Consider the following 17163-nt stretch of genomic DNA (forward strand, 5'->3'; position numbering starts at 1 on the left):
CATTTGATCCCTAATAAATATATATCTCTTAAAAGGAAAATCAGGCTCTCGATTCCCTTCAGAAACATGCCGATTTACTCATTGGTGCACAAAAACCAGATGTAAGAGCAAGAAGAAGATCAGCTCACTCACTAAAAGCCTTCACTTGAAAGGTGAGGAAATTCAAACTCTACAGGAATTAATAAATCTTTATCTCCCAGACATTTCTACCTCAGCACCTAATCTGCCAATTCTTAAACTAATTATGAAACAAAAGGAAAGGGAAAAATGATAGCCAAAATAAATAAGAACCTAACCCAAACACAGGAGATACCAGATTTCATTAAAAAATGGGAATTAGCACCAAACACAATTTCTCCCAGAAGAAATTCATACAATCTTCAAAAACATCCACTTCCTAACATCTTCAATGAGATTCCACGAACTTAATTATAAAATTATATCAAGATGGTATAAAATACCTGACATATTGAATAAAATAGACAGCTCAATATCCCCTCGTCGTTGGAGATGCACCAGAGAGAAGGGTTCTCCATCTCACATTTGGCTAGAATGCACAAAAATTAAAAGTTTCTGGGAGAGAGAAAGCATATAAAGAAAACCTTAAACGTAGACATCCCATTAATGTCAAGTTTCATTCTATTCAATCTGGATCTTTCAAATTTACACTTTAAAAAAGGCTCACTGATACCCTACCTGCTCAACGCAGCTAAAATAACTATCGCAATACACTGGAAAGATGTAGAGACCCCTACCTGCAAAGAATGGATAAAAGAATCCAAACAAATCGCTATAAATGAGAAAATTAGACTTTCAGGATCTAAAAACTTAAAGACTCTAAACGCATGGAATGCCTGGTTGAACACCTCAGAGGATCACCAAATAAGCACAACCGGTAATCCTTAATTTCTGTCCTACAAATTTCTTTTGTTATTCATTTTTTTTATTTTTTATTTGATTTTTATTATCAAATAATATAGGAATTCAGACAATTTTTTGGGTCCTTGTATGCAGATAGGGGAGAGGAGATTTCGGAGGCATAGCGTTTCTTCAGGGATGGAGTGGCTCCTAGTATTACGGAGGACCAGAGAAACTTGCTTAATACACCCTTTACCATTATGGAGGCCCTGTCAGCCATCTCTACTCTTAAGATTTTTAAGGCACCGGGCCCAGATGGGTTTAGTGGAGAGTATTATAAAATCTTAGGCCCATGCGTAGGTCCACATCTAGTTGAATTATTTAATTGAATTATGGAAAAAGGTTATATTCCAGATACATTTAATGAGGCTTTTTGTATCATTATGCTCCCTAAGCCTGGGAAGGATCCACTGCAGGTGGAGGGATACCATCCAATCTCACTGCTTACTGCAGATTTTAAACTCTTGACAAAAATATTGGCAACCAGGGTTCAGCAAATTATTCCTGAGTTAATTTCACATCAGATGGGGTTTGTACATGGAAAATCGATAACCTATAATATAAGAACAGCGATAGTCACTATATCTAGTTGTAGAGTCCATAAAGGCAGGAGAAGCACAGTGGTGGGTCTTGACGGAGATAAGGCCTTTGATAGTTTCCTGGAATCTAAGATATAAAGCTCAAAGTGTGCATGTATGTGTGTATGTATGTGTGTGTGTGTGTGTGTGTGTGTGTGTATGTGTATGTGTGTGTATGTGTGTGTATGTCCGGGATAGGCATCCGCACCGTCGCAGCTACAGCCACAAAATTTGGCACAGTCGCACGTCTGGACCCCGAGAGCGTCCTAAGCTATGTTGTGAGGCGAAATTTTAACCCCGCGCGTTCCAATTCACCAAACAATTTTGCCCCTATCTACATACTGGGGGAAAAGGTGTGTGCGTGTCAAGCCCCACCCCTCATTATGATGTCAAAATGCCCCTATTTGCATACTGGGGAAACAGTGTGTGCGTATCAAGCCCCGCCCCTCATTATGATGTCACAATGGTTGCCATGGCGACGCTGATGTCATCATAGGTTGCAAGCCCTGCCGCCACTCATTATGATGTCATAATGGTTGACTATGGGATGGAGGATGTGTGATGGGTATATGGGCACTGGACTATGGGATGGAGGATAAGTATATGGGCACGGGACTATGGGATGGAAGATATGTATATGGGCACGGGACTATGGGATGGAAGATGTGTGATGGGTATATGGGCAGTGGACTATGGGATGGAGGATATGTATGACTGGTATATGAGCACTCGACTATGGGATGGCGAATATGTATGATGGGTATATGGGCATGGGACTATGGGATGGAGAATATGTATGATGGGTATATGGGCACTCGAATATGGGATGGATGATATGTATGATGGGTATATGGGCACGGGACTATGGGATGGAGGATATGTATGATGGGTGTATGGGCATGGGACTATGGGATGGAGGATGTGTGATGGGTATATGGGCATGGGACTATGGGATGGAGGATGTGTGATGGGTATATGGGCACGGGACTATGGGATGGAGGATAATTATAATTTGTTATAACTAACCACAGTTAGTTACTATGCCCGGGCAGCGCCGGGCTCTTCAGCTAGTTATTTATATAAGCTGTTAAGAGGTCAGAGGGTTTCGGTCATGGTTCTGCAATGCTATTAACAACACTTTATCGGAGCCCTTTGCCATTCAGAGGGGTACGAGGCAGGGATGCCCATTGTCCCGATTATTGTTTAACTTAGCATTAGATCCCTTGTTGAGAACTCTTCAAACTATGCCGGATTTCCATGGGATTCCTACAGGAAGCACGGAAACAAAATTATTGGCTTTTGCAGATGATATTTTATTATTTATTGCCAACCCAACACAAGCTATCCCAACCATAATCTCAACAGTTGAAGAATTTGGACATCTTACTTGCTTTAAAATTAATTCTAATAAATCAGAAGCATTAGCGATATTCAGGACGGGCAGAATAGATGAGAGCTGGTTTCCCTTTCAATGGAAGAGCGAGTCTATTGGATATCTAGGCATCAGACTACCAGCAGATCCACATAAATTGTATTGCCTTAATTATGGACCCATTATTAATAAGGTTACTAGCCTCCTCAACTCCTGGAAACATTTCATTTTGTCTTTTACTGGGAAATGTCACTTCATTAAAATGATAATTTTTCCTAAATTATTATATTTATTTCAAACATTACCACTTCTGTTATCAAAATCGGACATTAACCTTTTGAATAGGACATTTCGACAGTTTATATGGGGAGTGGGTGGTCGTTCACGTATTGGGTTATGTAAATTGCAACTCCCAAGATCTGAGGGAGGTATTAACTTCCCCGATATTGTCACATATAACATAGCGGCCAATTTACGATATGTAATAGATTGGATGCGGGGGACATCCCACTTCGCCAATACTCACCTAGAGGGGCAGGTTTACCCACATATTTCATTAATGGCCTTGTTACATCTAACTAATGAGGAACTCCCTGATGAAATTAGAGATCATCCAATATTGTGGCAAACTATTCTGTCTTGGAGAAGAGGGAGGAAATTGTGTAATTTGAATGGTAGACTGTCACCTTTCCAGCCTTTTCTGGGTTACCCATTGTTTTTGAAAGGTAAACCGCCAAAAATTTATAAAACTATGGCACAACAAAAATGCGTTATTGAGGTGGATCTATTAGACCATAGTTTCTCTATGATCACTTTTGACGAGGCAGTATCCCGTTATCCCATATTTGAAGGGCGGCCGTTCTTATTCCTGCAAGCACGCAGTCTGGTTCTTAGGTTTATAGTTAGCAGACGGAGTGAGGGGTTGGCCGATAAGTTGGATATCCTTCTCAGAAAGGGCAGGGCTCACTTGGTGTCAACTAGCACCATATACTCCACTCTGCGGAAGGAATGGTCTTGGGTGGCCAAAACCTCGGGTCCGGCAAGATGGATACGGACATGGAAGGTCTGGAGGTAGGAGATATATTAGAAGCTACTGAGACACAAAGGAAAGTTATTCCATATAATAGTTATACAGATATGGCCATATTATTGCTACATAGGGCTTATATTACCCCATACGTACAATCTAGAAGGTCTCCCACAAATTCATATCAATGTGTAAAATGTGGTCTACATAATACTGACATTTTCCATCATATGTGGGGTTGTCCAAAAGTTGTGGCGTGATATCCACTCTGAGTTGCAACAATTGAGTGGTTTTGAGTTCCCCCTTACCCCACAATGGGCTATTTTTAATATCCTTGAGGAGACCCAAAGAGTATTGCCAAAGCACACCAAAGCCATGTTAGTGATTTGGGACTCAGCAGTAAGGAAAAGTATATTATATCAATGGTTAAACTCAAATGTTCTGTCAAAATCGTTAATATTGACAAAAATTCATTTTCTGTTTAAAATGGACTGGTTGGAAACCTTGACCAACAAAGAAAAATTAACAGAGAAGTTCTTCACCAGATGGTCGTTTTTTGTTCCATCCTTGGATACAGAATCTAGGAACAGACTTAAGAAGCAATTTGAGAGCACCAGATGGTACCTGCTACAAAGCATCAGTGAACACGCACCAATTTAAGGAATCCTTTCAAATGATGACGATTGTAGGAAGGGGGGCAGGAAATGGTGGTATTTTGGCTTAATGTCATAAATATACTGTAACTGTACCTTTTCCTTGTTGTAAAAAATTGTTAAATTAATAAAAATATAGTTTAAAAAAAATGATTCAGAAAAGTACAAAGTCACCTGCGTTGATTACAAAAAATTTTTTTGTAGACCTGTGATTATTATTTTTATTGATAATAATAGTATATTAGTTGTATAACCTTTATTTCTGGCATGGAGTCAACTAACAACTGCCACCTACAAGCAGATATTCCAGCGCAAGCTGACTGGACTACATTCCACAGTTCTTTTGCATCAAAAACCTAAGAATGCAATTTCCACTAATTCTTAAATCTGATTGAGGTCTGTGGATTGGGATGGCCACTTCATAACAATTGTGTTGGTCTGGAACCAGGATGTAGCCCACTTGCTGATGTTTGGGGCCGTTGTCCCGCTGAAACATCCATTTCAAGGGCAACATGGTATCCTCCAGTATTTTGATACATTAAATCTTGTCAAGGTGTCTGGTATGAGATAATTGGGCCCATTATATAAGAAACGTCTGCTAACCATTATGCTTGCATCACCATGTTTTAGAAACTATTTGCGGCCCTAATACCCAATAAGAACAATCTTGCTCTCATCTGGCCATAGAATGCTGTGCCACTTCTCTTTTGGCCATTCAATGTTTAATACGTTTTTATCTCAGCAATGGTACCTTACGATGGTGTGGCGCCCTATGTCTTTACCGCCACAAAAGGGTTAAATATGTACCGTTTTGTATGTGTTTTGTGAGCAATGGGGGTTATGCTTTCTCTGCTAGAGACCACAACACACACACACAATTTACCTCACTCCCTTACTTGTCTGAAGCTTAGAGCTTTGCAGACATACCCTAACTGGGAGGGGGAGGAGCAGAGTTGTTATTTTTAGTGGAGAAGGCGGCTCCTGGAAGCCATGACATGCGCTTCCTCCAGGAGCAAAGCTAAGAAGAATCAGGGAGTCAGCCCCTAGGCCATCCATGCTTTGAGAGCAGAGTGGTAAGCTGAGAGACTGTGTGAGTTTATACAACCAACAGCAAGAGTGTTTTCCCTGGGAAGACTGCAGCAAACTAGGATCAGTGAAGGATTGTGTAAGAAGGAATTTGAGCTTCACACAGGACCCAAGCTGCAAGTTGCCAGAGGAGGAATACACAGTGAGTGATGGCTATAGTGGAAGTTCTAAACTCCGGGAAGTCTTGGTCCCAGAAGGGATTAGAATAGCAGGAAGCTTACACCGAGTCACAGCAGAGTGAAGGATAACTCCCATTCTGCAGAGCACACGGTAACCTGGTGAGAGTTGTACTATCTCCTCTGAACTGCACCTGAACTACAGTAAATGATAAAGTGACTTTCCTTGTCTCCTGCCTGATTACTCCGTGCCTTCTACTTCCATCACAATCTCTGGGGGTAAGCCATGGTTGGAGAGGGCTAAACATCTGCACTGCCATCACCATCTACTCCCTCAGGGATCATCTGCAGTGCCAGCTATACTACAGTCAAACACTCCAACTGGCGTCACGAATCACTACATAAACTTTATCCCTAATCAATACTCCCCTTTTACATGACCGCCTGGGGCCACGGACCGGGTCACTGCGACTGTGACACATCCCATTTAAGACGACCGACCCGGTACAGAGTATCCCACGGCCTCTGGGGTGCGTCAATGGTTTCTTGCCAACTTCTGATGGTTACAGGACTCACGGGTAACTGAAGATCTTCTTTGATCTCCCGGGAGAAGATCATTGGATGCTTCTATTCCATTCTTATAATTCTAAGTGGATGGTAGTATTTCTTTTCCTACGACACGTTTCAGGTTTTGTTTGTCATTTTAAAGCATTGGAAATCTTTTTAGCTGAGCAGCCAATTATTTTCTGCACTTCTTTATAAGTTTTTCCCTAAAACCAGCAGGTGCAACACTTGCTTCCCTCCTTTAAATAAGAGCCATAATTGACCTCACTAATTGAACTCCATTCTACTATTAGAATCCACACAGCTATTAATTAGAACATCCCCTTTCATTAAATGAGTCAACTGCACCTAATTAGCAGCATGCTTGTCATAACTGTTGCTTCTGTTAATTGCCCATTACTCGCCTACACCTAGTCATGAATTTTTTTCTACATGATGTATGATCTTTTCTGCCCAAAACAGTAATTTAACACATTAGCAATGTTAAAACCAGCCGAGGCAGACACCGCTTGATGTCAGCTCTATGTGCAGATGTCAACCGCGGGAATTACTGCTGCACGGTGGTGCAATTTACTTATTTCCGCTTGCCGTTTTAAAACGGCGATGAGGGAACAAGCACACTTAACGACTGCAATTTTAATACATATTGGCGGTAGTGAAGGGGTTAATTAAGTAATTAAATAATTTCCCCCAGGGTTTTGAAATATGCTTTGTTTTCAATTCATACTGAATTTTCCTACCCTTAACAATCACATGCAGTGAAACAGCTGTATAGGACCACGCAAGCCTGCTCATCTGCAAATTTTTGGTCCACATATCTGTAGGATAGCCAAGGATATATCATATACACTTTAAATGTTCCAGCACTTGTAATTCTGGGCAAAAACATATTGGCCCAGATTCATCAAGACCGGTGACTTTCTTGCTGGTCTTGATGAGGAGTGTGTAAGAGTCTGCAACTGCAACCATTCAAGTGTCTCAGGCAGCAAAATAGCTGTTTTGCAGCTAAAACTGAGGGTCTATTTAAGGATTGAAATGCATCAGCGGAAATGCACTTTTTTCCTGTGTTTTACGTACCTCAAGTCCTAAATAAAGTCTATGATGCCAATTCATTAAGACAGGCGCTTTATAATACAGTCTGGATGGAGACTCCGCTGGAGTAAGAGATGCCCATTTCATTTAATTTGGCTCATTTTTCTTCTGCCATGCACCAGAAAAAGAAATGTATTTCAGTCAGGGACTGGATTGTATTTCTTCTGTAATTTACACCACTTTTGAAAATTATAATGAAGTTGTCCTGCTGTCACAGTTTCACTTAACTCTCTGCACTTTTCACAAAATTGTTGGAGCTCACTCATGTAAAAAATGCCCAAAGTCACAAAATGTAATGACTTGCACAAAATTTTTGAAACATCTGCAACAGTACTCTGGAGCTAACTGTACGCTTTTATCCAGAATCATGAGGGCTGGAACATTTCAAGTCTTTATCAGTAGAATCACACGCACATAAATCGCACAGCGTCACATTTCTAGTCAGTGCTTACCTCTGAAAACCATTTTGAGAAGAGACTGTGGCTATTGATCTCTATCAGTTGACCGTATCTATATCTAGAAAATAAAATTGAAGTAAATTATTCATTTTGTTCCTTTACAAGCAGAAAAAAAAATACTCACACAATAGGGTTGATTACGTGCGTTTAATAGAATCATTTCCCTGTAAAATTGCCTAAGGCTATGCTCATACTTCGAGATATTGCCATAAAAAAAGCAGCATTTCACTGTTCCTTCAAAGTGAATAAGATTTCTTAAGTTTCTTGCACATGTAGCTTATTTTTCCTTGTAAATTTGAAGTTAAAATTTGCAGCAATTCGTTCAACATTTTTACAGCATGTTTCACCTATTCTAAAGAATAAAAATACACCTAAGCATATATCCCTTGAATGAGGCCATGAAACAAAACCAACAACAAACTTCACACAGGGCCATGTAATCGTTAAAAATTTGACAAAAATCTGTATTGAAAAACACATATAAGCTGATAAAAAGGCAGGTACCACTGATACAAGAGAAAAGGTGGGAAACCCACAAGGAGGCCCCTATACGCAATGCATACTACAACAATTTATGTATAGTAATCACATCCACATCAAATATAGGCACTGATATAGTGATTGTACTAAGAGAATGATTCACCTGCTATGTACAGTCAAAGATACAATCAAAAAATAAGTAATAAAGGCAATAATGTAAATACACATAGTAAAAAGTATATCTATAAAAATAGTCAGTCAAAGAAAAAAGAAACATCCTGCACTGTCCCTGAGAATGAAATACCCGCAAAGCCACTTATAACCACTATCAGTGTGACACCTGTAACCCTTGCTGAACGGGTGCTCTATCCATGTGAAGAAAAAACATGAAATATCATAGTAGAAAAAGACAGCAGGGTGGCACTCACCGTTCTCTTGAAATGATTCACTTTATTTCGTATTAATAAAGCATAGGCAATGGCACGGGAGAAATGCAAAAAGACGGACGACAGCCGTTTCGTGCAGCTCTGCTGCATGGGACCCGTTGAAGTGCATTGTGCACGAAACGGCTGCCGTCAGTCTTTTTGCATTTCTCCTGTGCCATTGCCTATGCTTTATTAATATGAAATAAAGTGAATCATTTCAAGACAACGGTGAGTGCCATCCTGCTGTCTTTTTCTACTATGATATCTATAAAAATGTGTCCATGATTGGCCGGCGTCACACTACCGCAGAATACGGCCGAGTGCTGTGCGATAAAACACTGCATAGCACTCGGCCTAATGTTAATCTATGGGGCAGCACACATCACCGTTTATTTTCTCAGGTGTTTTCAGCATGCATGTAAAATTACAGCATGCCGCGATTGTCACCAAAACTCGGCCAAGACTCGCCAATGCAAGCCAATGGGTACGAGGGGAAAAAAAAAAAAAAAATTGCACAGCACTCGGACTATGCGAGTGCTGTCCGATTTTTACGCATCAGTGCCCTTTGAAAAGCGGGCAATTGATGTGCTGCATACAGTAAAATCACAATGACAGATTAGAATAGATATACACAGAATACATAGATAGAGATGTCAGTGACACACATACTGCATACAGTAAAATCACAATGACAGATTAGAATAGATATACACAGAATACATAGATATATAGATGTCAGTGAAACACATACTGCATACAGTAAAATCACAATGACAGATTAGAATAGAATAGATATACACAGAATACATAGATATATACCGTATTTTTCGGACTATAAGACGCACCGGACCATAAGACGCACCCCTATTTTCAGAAGGAAAAAAGGGAAAAAAATAATAATGTGTCAAATGGGGGTCCGTCTTACAGTCCGAATTCAGCTTACCTGGGAAGGGATCCGGCACAGGTGGAGAAGTAGTCACAGGGGTCATTCAGTGGTCCAGGCTCGTGCGGTGGCGTCGGCTCTGTGCTGGGGCAGCTGCGCTGGGGCTGGTGGGCTGTGCTGGGGAAGCTGTGCTGGGGTAGGGGCAGCTGTGGCAGGGGCAGGTGGGCTGGGGCAGCTGTGCTGGGGCAGCTGTGGCAGGGGCAGGTGGGCTCTGCGGTGGTGGCAGCGGGCGGCGCTCTGCGGTGCGGTGGTGGCAGCGGGCTGTGCTCCGGTGCAGGGGCGGCGGCTCCGCCGGCGTTTCTTCACAGCCCGGAGGCCCCCGCACACCCCTTGCTGGGCGCCGCCATGTTGCGGTGGCCTCCGGGAGCATGGCCGCCGGCAAGATGGCCGCCGGTCCGGGGACGGCGCATGCGCAGCTTTAGATCTTGTCCCGAGATCTCGGGGGACGAGATCTCGTTGCCGAGATTTGAATCTCGTCCCCCGAGATCTCGGCACGAGATCTGAAGCTGCGCATGCGCCGTCCCCGGCCTGGCGGCCATCTTGCCGGCGTCCATGCTCCCGAAGGCCACCGCAACATGGCGGCGCCCAGCAAGGGGTGTGCGGGGGCCTCCGGGCTGCGAAGAAACGCCGGCGGAGCCGCCGCCCCTGCACCGGAGCACAGCCCGCTGCCACCACCGCACCGCAGAGCGCCGCCCTCTGCCACCACCGCACCGCAGAGCCTCGCACCCCCCACTTTCCCCCAAAATTTTGGGGGGAAAAAGTGCGTCTTACGGTCCGAAAAATACGGTAGATGTCAGTGACACACACACATACTGTATATATACTGTATATGTATTAATATTACACAGATACATAGATGGAAGAAAAGCTGGCAATTCATCTGCTGTGATCTGTAAAATCAATGCAGGAGCCGAAAGGATAGAAGAGATGGCAAATACAAATAGATTAGGTGGATATATAGATGTCAGTAACAAATACAATTAGTACAGTGTGTGCAGCTTACTGTACATGTATTTAAATAAAAGATTATTTTTTGGAAAAAAATGGCATGGGCTTCCGCACAATTTTCATTACCAGCAGAGGGAAAGCCGACGGCTGGGCACCATTGTTTATAACCTGGGAAGGGCGTAATACCCATGGAGCTTCCCAGCTCACAGCTGTATAATTAGCCTTCAATGGTAATTAAAATGGAGGACCCTAAAAAAATTACGTGGGGTCCCCCTATAATTAACCAGCAAAGGCTATGCAGACAGCTGCAGACTGATAATAGTCTAGGAAGGGGCCATGGATACGGCCCCACCAGGCTAAAAATATCAGCTCTCAGCTGCCCCAGAAAAGGCGCATCTCTAAGATGCACCAAATCTGGCACTTAGCCTTGCTCTTCCCACTTGCCCTGTAGCGATGGCAAGTGGAGTGATAGTTGGGGGGTTGATGTCACCTTTGTATTGTCAGGTGACATCAAGCCCAGAGGTTAGTATTGGAGAGGCGTCAGTTGAAAGACACAGACTACTTTAATATTCTTAAATAAACCATACTTACAACCTCGCCTATTCCCCAGATGCTCTAGTCATCTGCAAAAGTGGTAAAAAAACAAACAGTATTCCTCACCTTTCCGCAGAGATGATTTTAATCCATTTGTCCCACGACGGGTCCAGCTCTGCTACATCTATATGGCAGGCTGCATAGATGCATGATGCATCCATACAGCCCGTCATCCAGAGACACTGAGCGCAGCGTGTGCTCAGTGTCTTCTCCTATGTGACGTCGGCGCACACTGATGTCAGAAAGGGGAAGTGAGTTAATCTCAATATATATATATATATATATATATATATATATATATATATATGTCACTGACATCTATATAATCTATATATCTATGTGTTTATATCTATTCTATCCTGTCACGCTGTCATATTACTGTACGCGGTACATGAAATGCCAACATATATATATATATATATATATATATATATATATATATATATATATATTTTTTTTTTTTTAACAGAACACAGCAAACCTTCGTGCCACAGCTCGCGTTGATGTGCCATCCTGGATGAGCTGCACCACATGAGCCACTTGTGTGGGTTGTAGGGTCCCAGTCTCTTGCTACCACGAGTGTGAAAGAACAACCAACATTCAAAAGCGACCAAAACATCAGCCAGAAAGCATTGGTACTGAGATGTGGTCTGCGATCCCCACCTGCAGAACCACTCCTTTATTGCGGGTGTCTTGATAATTGCCATTAATTTCCATCTGTTGTCTATACCATTTGCACAACAGCATGTGAAATTGATTGTCAATCAGTGTTGCTTCCTAAGTGCACAGTTTGATTTCACAGAAGTTTGATTTACTTGGAGTAATATTCTGTTGTTTAAGTGTTCCCTTTATTTTTTTGAGCAGTATATACACACACACACTGCTCAAAAAAGTTTAGCTCACTGTTCTACTCTAGTAAGGAGGGGGGGCTCTTCATCCTTCCAGTGTCTTGCAATAGTGATTTTGATGTTTATAAACGTTTATAAAATGAGGGATAATTGAGCTTTTATTTAAGAATTGATGTTGTGCATCAAGGCTGAATAAGGTTAAGGCTAAAAACGCTCAGCAATGCGGAAATTAATGAGCATGCTGCGTTTTTAGCCGCTAAGCGATTCCTGAGCGTTTAAAAACGCATGCATTGGCACAAAAAGCCAAAAACGCATGCAATTTAATGTGAGGCTTCTTTTAAGCGTTTCTGCAGCGTCTGAGCTGGCACAAACGCTGCGGAAACGCTTAAAAAAACGCAACGTGGGCACACAGCCTAACACTCCCTGTGTTATATTACACACAAACAAATCTTTAGAAAAAGTATTTCTAAAGTCCGCTTATGATATGTAATTGAGGGCTTTGACAAGTCGATGGGGCAGTAGTGTCCCCCAAGATGAGTTGGCCCAGTTAGCAAGTTATAACGCCTCTGTGGGCGTGATAACATTAGTTACAAGTGCCATCATGATCACTAGCACTGTAATTACCTTGTGCATGCACAAGGTTTCTTCCCCTCACATCATTGAGCCTCTGAAGCAGGGTATACGCGTCCTGGATTCAGAGAGGTGCACTGCGCAAGATCGGAAATGCAGAAATCGTACAATCATGAGCAGTGCGCCTCTCTGAATCCAGGACGCGTATACCCTGCTTCAGAGGCTCAATGATGTGAGGGGAAGAAGCCGCGCACATACGCGAGACTTGTATAGTATGATAACATGCTTCGAGGGCTGCCTAGTCTGAGGACAGTGTAGAAGAGCAGAAGGCTAGCACTCGACTCTTGTGGATATGATGGTGCCAGTGAATGGAGCCAGCGGTCCCATAAATAGTAGAATATATAATCACTGCACTCAGAGGTTGAAGAGATTTGCTTCAAGTGAATCGTTTATTACAGGTGATAGGTGAACTGACAGGCAAAAATTAACGTTTCGACCAGTTAATGGCCTTGATCACAACGCCGCCTTTGAAAATATCTCTCTAGTTTACAATACAAGCGATCAATGGAGACGGTTGATGTAGAAATAGACAGAAAATTCCACAATAGGGGGAATGGTGTATAGGGGGTCAAAAGGTGACGCCACAATGGTTGTATGTGATTTTTGAATGAGTTAATTCTTAAATTGATACGGTTGTGCATGCAACCTAAATTGTGACATGGAAACAGCTGGATGGCGCTGTAGTAGAAGCAGACATCAGTGGCTGTTATGGGGGTGCTGGCATGTATTAAGCCAGGTTCAGATAATCTGGTCACCGCTGTAATCTAGGATCCAATGGTGGTAGCACAGATATAGGTGCAGGTACTGCTGCATCACAGGAGTGTTATTGGGCGACGCAGCTGCAGGAGCCGGCGTTGGTGGACGAGTGGGAGACGCTGGCACATTAAGTGTCTAAGCGTCATTCAAAAATCACATACAACCATTGTGGCATCACCTTTTGATCCCTATACACCATTCCCCCTATTGTGGAACTTTCTGTCTATTTCTACATCAACCGTCTCCATTGATCGCTTGTGGTGCTTCTGGGGCTTGGGGGACCCGGCAGGTTCCCTATATGAACTAGATATTCTTGGCTATTTAATCTTAGGTTGGTAAAGAGATTTTTTTTTATACTAAGGGCCTCATTGATATTGGTTACTATTCAACAGGTAGTTTACTTAATTTCCCTGATGTTTTAAACCTGTTTATTTAAGGTTTTATTTTTATTAAGAATCAAATAAAACAGGAGTGAGTTTACATGTATTGGTGATTAAGTTATGGTTTATTGGTTTTATGGAGTTTTACTTTTTATAAAAGGATTATTTAACAATATTTAAATCTTATGGTATGTTAAACATAAGTAATGTTTATATTTCCTTCAAAGGGGACCTCACAAGTCCCCCACACTCTCCAAATCACCAGCATTTGTATTTGCCTTTATAAGCACCTAACATTCAGATTATTATGTATGACACAAAAACAGATTTTTAGTAAAAGTATTTTTAAAGTTTGTTTTTCATATGCAAATTAACCTTTTGACTACTCAATAGAGCATTTGTTTCCACAGACTAGCTTCAGAGGTGTTGTGCATATGTCCGGAAGTAAAGAAGAAGATTGATCTTCTGCTCCTCCACTGATGTAAAGCTTCTTCTGTGTTTCCAGATATGTACAGTGTGCCTTTTAAGCCAAGAAGAGTACACCCGGCTACAGAGGCGCAATGATTTGTGAAAGCACACATGCACAAGGTTTCCAGAGAGCTGGCGATGAGGTCAGCTCTTACAAATCATGTTATTGTTCCCACAGGGAAGTGATAACCTGCAGAGTGGGACTGCTAGTCTGGGAAAACAACGCCCACTGACTAGTCAAAAGTTATTTTGTATATGAAAAACGGACTTAGAAATACTTTTTTCTAAAGATCTGTTATGTGTCAAATGTAATAAAGGGACCATTATCTACTTCTAAAAGGAAGATAAAAATATGCGCTGTTTGGGGGCATGAGGGTCCTGTCAGGTTACCTTTACGTGAAATAATCTCTAGATCTACCAAGTTTTCTGTGTGAAGTATGCCACTCCATGATTCTGGCTAAGTGTGGGGAGAGTTTGTAATATTCAAAGTCCAGAAAGCCAAGGCCTCCCAAGTTTTTATTAGTGTCAAATCTTTGAAAATATATCCTTTGTTTTGTCATAAAACTTTGAGATCATGTTTTTAAAGGGGTTGTCCACTACTAGGACAACCCCTTCTTGGACTAAAATTAAAAAAATCCACACACCTCCCGTGTTGGGGTCGATCCAGCATTGTCAACACTCGTGGTTCTGGCACTCTCGTGCGGTTGTTGCGACACGTGATGCCCTGCTCCCAATCAGCGCTGGCATCACTGTCCCAGCCTACGTACAGATTGAACATTAAGAGAAAGTCCAGGCTGCAGCTAATCTCGGACTTCCTCGTCAAGTTAAATCCGTATGAAGGCGGGACAGTGACGCCAGTGATGACTGGGAGCCGGGCACCACGTGTCACAACAATCCCTCAAGAGCTCCGAGACCGCGAGTGCGGACACCGCTGAAACGGCACAAGCACGGGAGGAGAGTATCATTTTTTATTATTTTATCAGAGTCAAACATTTAGTTCAAGAAGGGGTTATCCTAGTAAAGGACAACCCTTTTAAGTTTGGATGGATGGTTGAGGGAAGGATGGAGGGAGGGGTGGCTGGAATCCATAGTGTCCCACGCCGTCCATCTGTGTGACAGGTGCTCTTCAGCATGATCTGTGGCATCAGGTGACCCTTCATGCTGAGAAAAAAAGAATAAGCTGCAGTGAGCAGGCCCCTTTAACTATGGTGATCATCGCTAGCACAATGAGATAGAGTTTCACGGTGCAGCGGTGAGTTCACAGTGAGAAATTTCTCCGGGTGAACTCACAGCTGCACCATGAGACTTTTTCTCACTGTGCTAGGGGTGATCTCACAGAGGTCACCACAGTTCATTGGCCTGGCAGGTAACGCAGCATCTCTATCATCAGTTCTCAGTCTGGACAGTTGCATCTTGGCACCGTTCAGGTTGAAAACTGTAGATCCCTAGACATGGATTACGGCATAAGGCAGAACGACGGACAAAGGCGACATTAACCCCACAAATATGAACCCCACTTGCCACCTCGTTTGGGTAAGTGGGAACAGCTGGGCAAAATGCCAGAATTGGGGCATCTAATAGATGCACTTTTTCTGGGTGGCTGCTATATTTTTAGGCTGGGGGAGGGGCAATATCCATGGCCCTTTACCAGCCTGAGAATACCAGCCCCCAGCTGTCTGCTTTAGATTGGTTGGTTGTAAAAAATGTGGGGGACCCCAAGGCATTTTTTTTTGTAATTTAAATAAAAGAAAAAAATACAGCGTGGGTACCTGTCTATTCTTGATAACCGGCCTTGCTAACACTGACAGCTGAGGGATGCAGCCCCCCACCTGTTAGTTTTGCCTAGCTGGTTATCAAAAAATACAGGGGAACCCAAACTTTTTTTTATTTGAATTATTTAGCATGCCGGCTGATGAAAACTCCCATCAGCAGCCGCCTGTTCTCACTGTTATTAGCGGCAGCAGGCGTAAGCTGATGGTAGCAGTAGTCCCATCAGCCGACGCCAATGACCGGGAGGTACGTTTTTTGTTTTTTTTTACCTCCAATCACAGCTGCAGGCTCACGGCTGTCTGACTGGCAGTAATGATTTGACTGCTGAACAGAAGAGGTGTACATGACAGTGTGGCAAACACTGGATGTTCAGGCCCCCGATTCAACTGAATGGGGTCTGGGATTAGGTACTGTTGTGGTGCCTGAACTTTTTATTTTACCTGTTCGGCCCAACCCGCCAGATCCGAACATCCAGGGGTCCGCCCATCTCTAGTTTTGACACCTTTTACCATCACGCTCACCTGTCAGAAGGCCTTCATACACCATGTATGTGTTTTGAGTAAAACAATGAAAAGAGGCACATTGAAGAGAAATTTTGCACAGGGCACCACTTAGCCTAAGGTCAGACCTGGGGATTTCTATCTATAAATTTGTGGGGAGAGTAATCTTTTTTTCATTATTCTAAGAGACATCACACCTAACATCTAGGTTGTGTAGTTTCTTTTCCTTCTCGTTAACTGGATTAGGGAGGAAGGATGGAAGGACTATTTCCTGCGTCCTACGGAAACTAGAAACTACCTTAGGTAAGTATTCTGGATCAGGCCTAAGTATTACCCTACCCAGAGAAGAGCGACCAAGGTTATTAGGGAACTAGGGGGTCTGCAATACCAAGACAGGTTATTACACTTGGGGTTATTTAGTTTCGAGAATCGAAGGCTTAGGGGTGATCTTATTACAATGTATAAATATATGCAGGGACAATACCAAGACCTTTCTAATGATCTTTTTACTCTTAGACCTGTGACGGGGACAAGGGGGCATCCTCTACGTCTGGAGG

General features: G+C 42.6%; 1 protein-coding gene across 6 annotated transcripts in view; it reads right to left on the minus strand.

The window, feature by feature from the left end:
* Nucleotides 1–17163, minus strand: part of TRIP13 (thyroid hormone receptor interactor 13) — a 256246-nt gene that overhangs the window by 124518 nt on the left and 114565 nt on the right. For all 6 annotated transcript variants that reach the window (XM_073587704.1, XM_073587703.1, XM_073587706.1 and 3 more), the window contains exon 8: nucleotides 7859–7922. In XM_073587704.1, the coding sequence (XP_073443805.1) occupies nucleotides 7859–7922 (64 nt within the window). The remainder of the gene's footprint in view (nucleotides 1–7858; nucleotides 7923–17163) is intronic.

Source organism: Dendrobates tinctorius, unplaced genomic scaffold, assembly GCF_039654945.1.
Source record: "Dendrobates tinctorius isolate UK_male_01 unplaced genomic scaffold, ASM3965494v1 ptg000102l, whole genome shotgun sequence".
In the NCBI taxonomy this organism is placed as follows: Eukaryota; Metazoa; Chordata; class Amphibia; order Anura; family Dendrobatidae; genus Dendrobates; species Dendrobates tinctorius.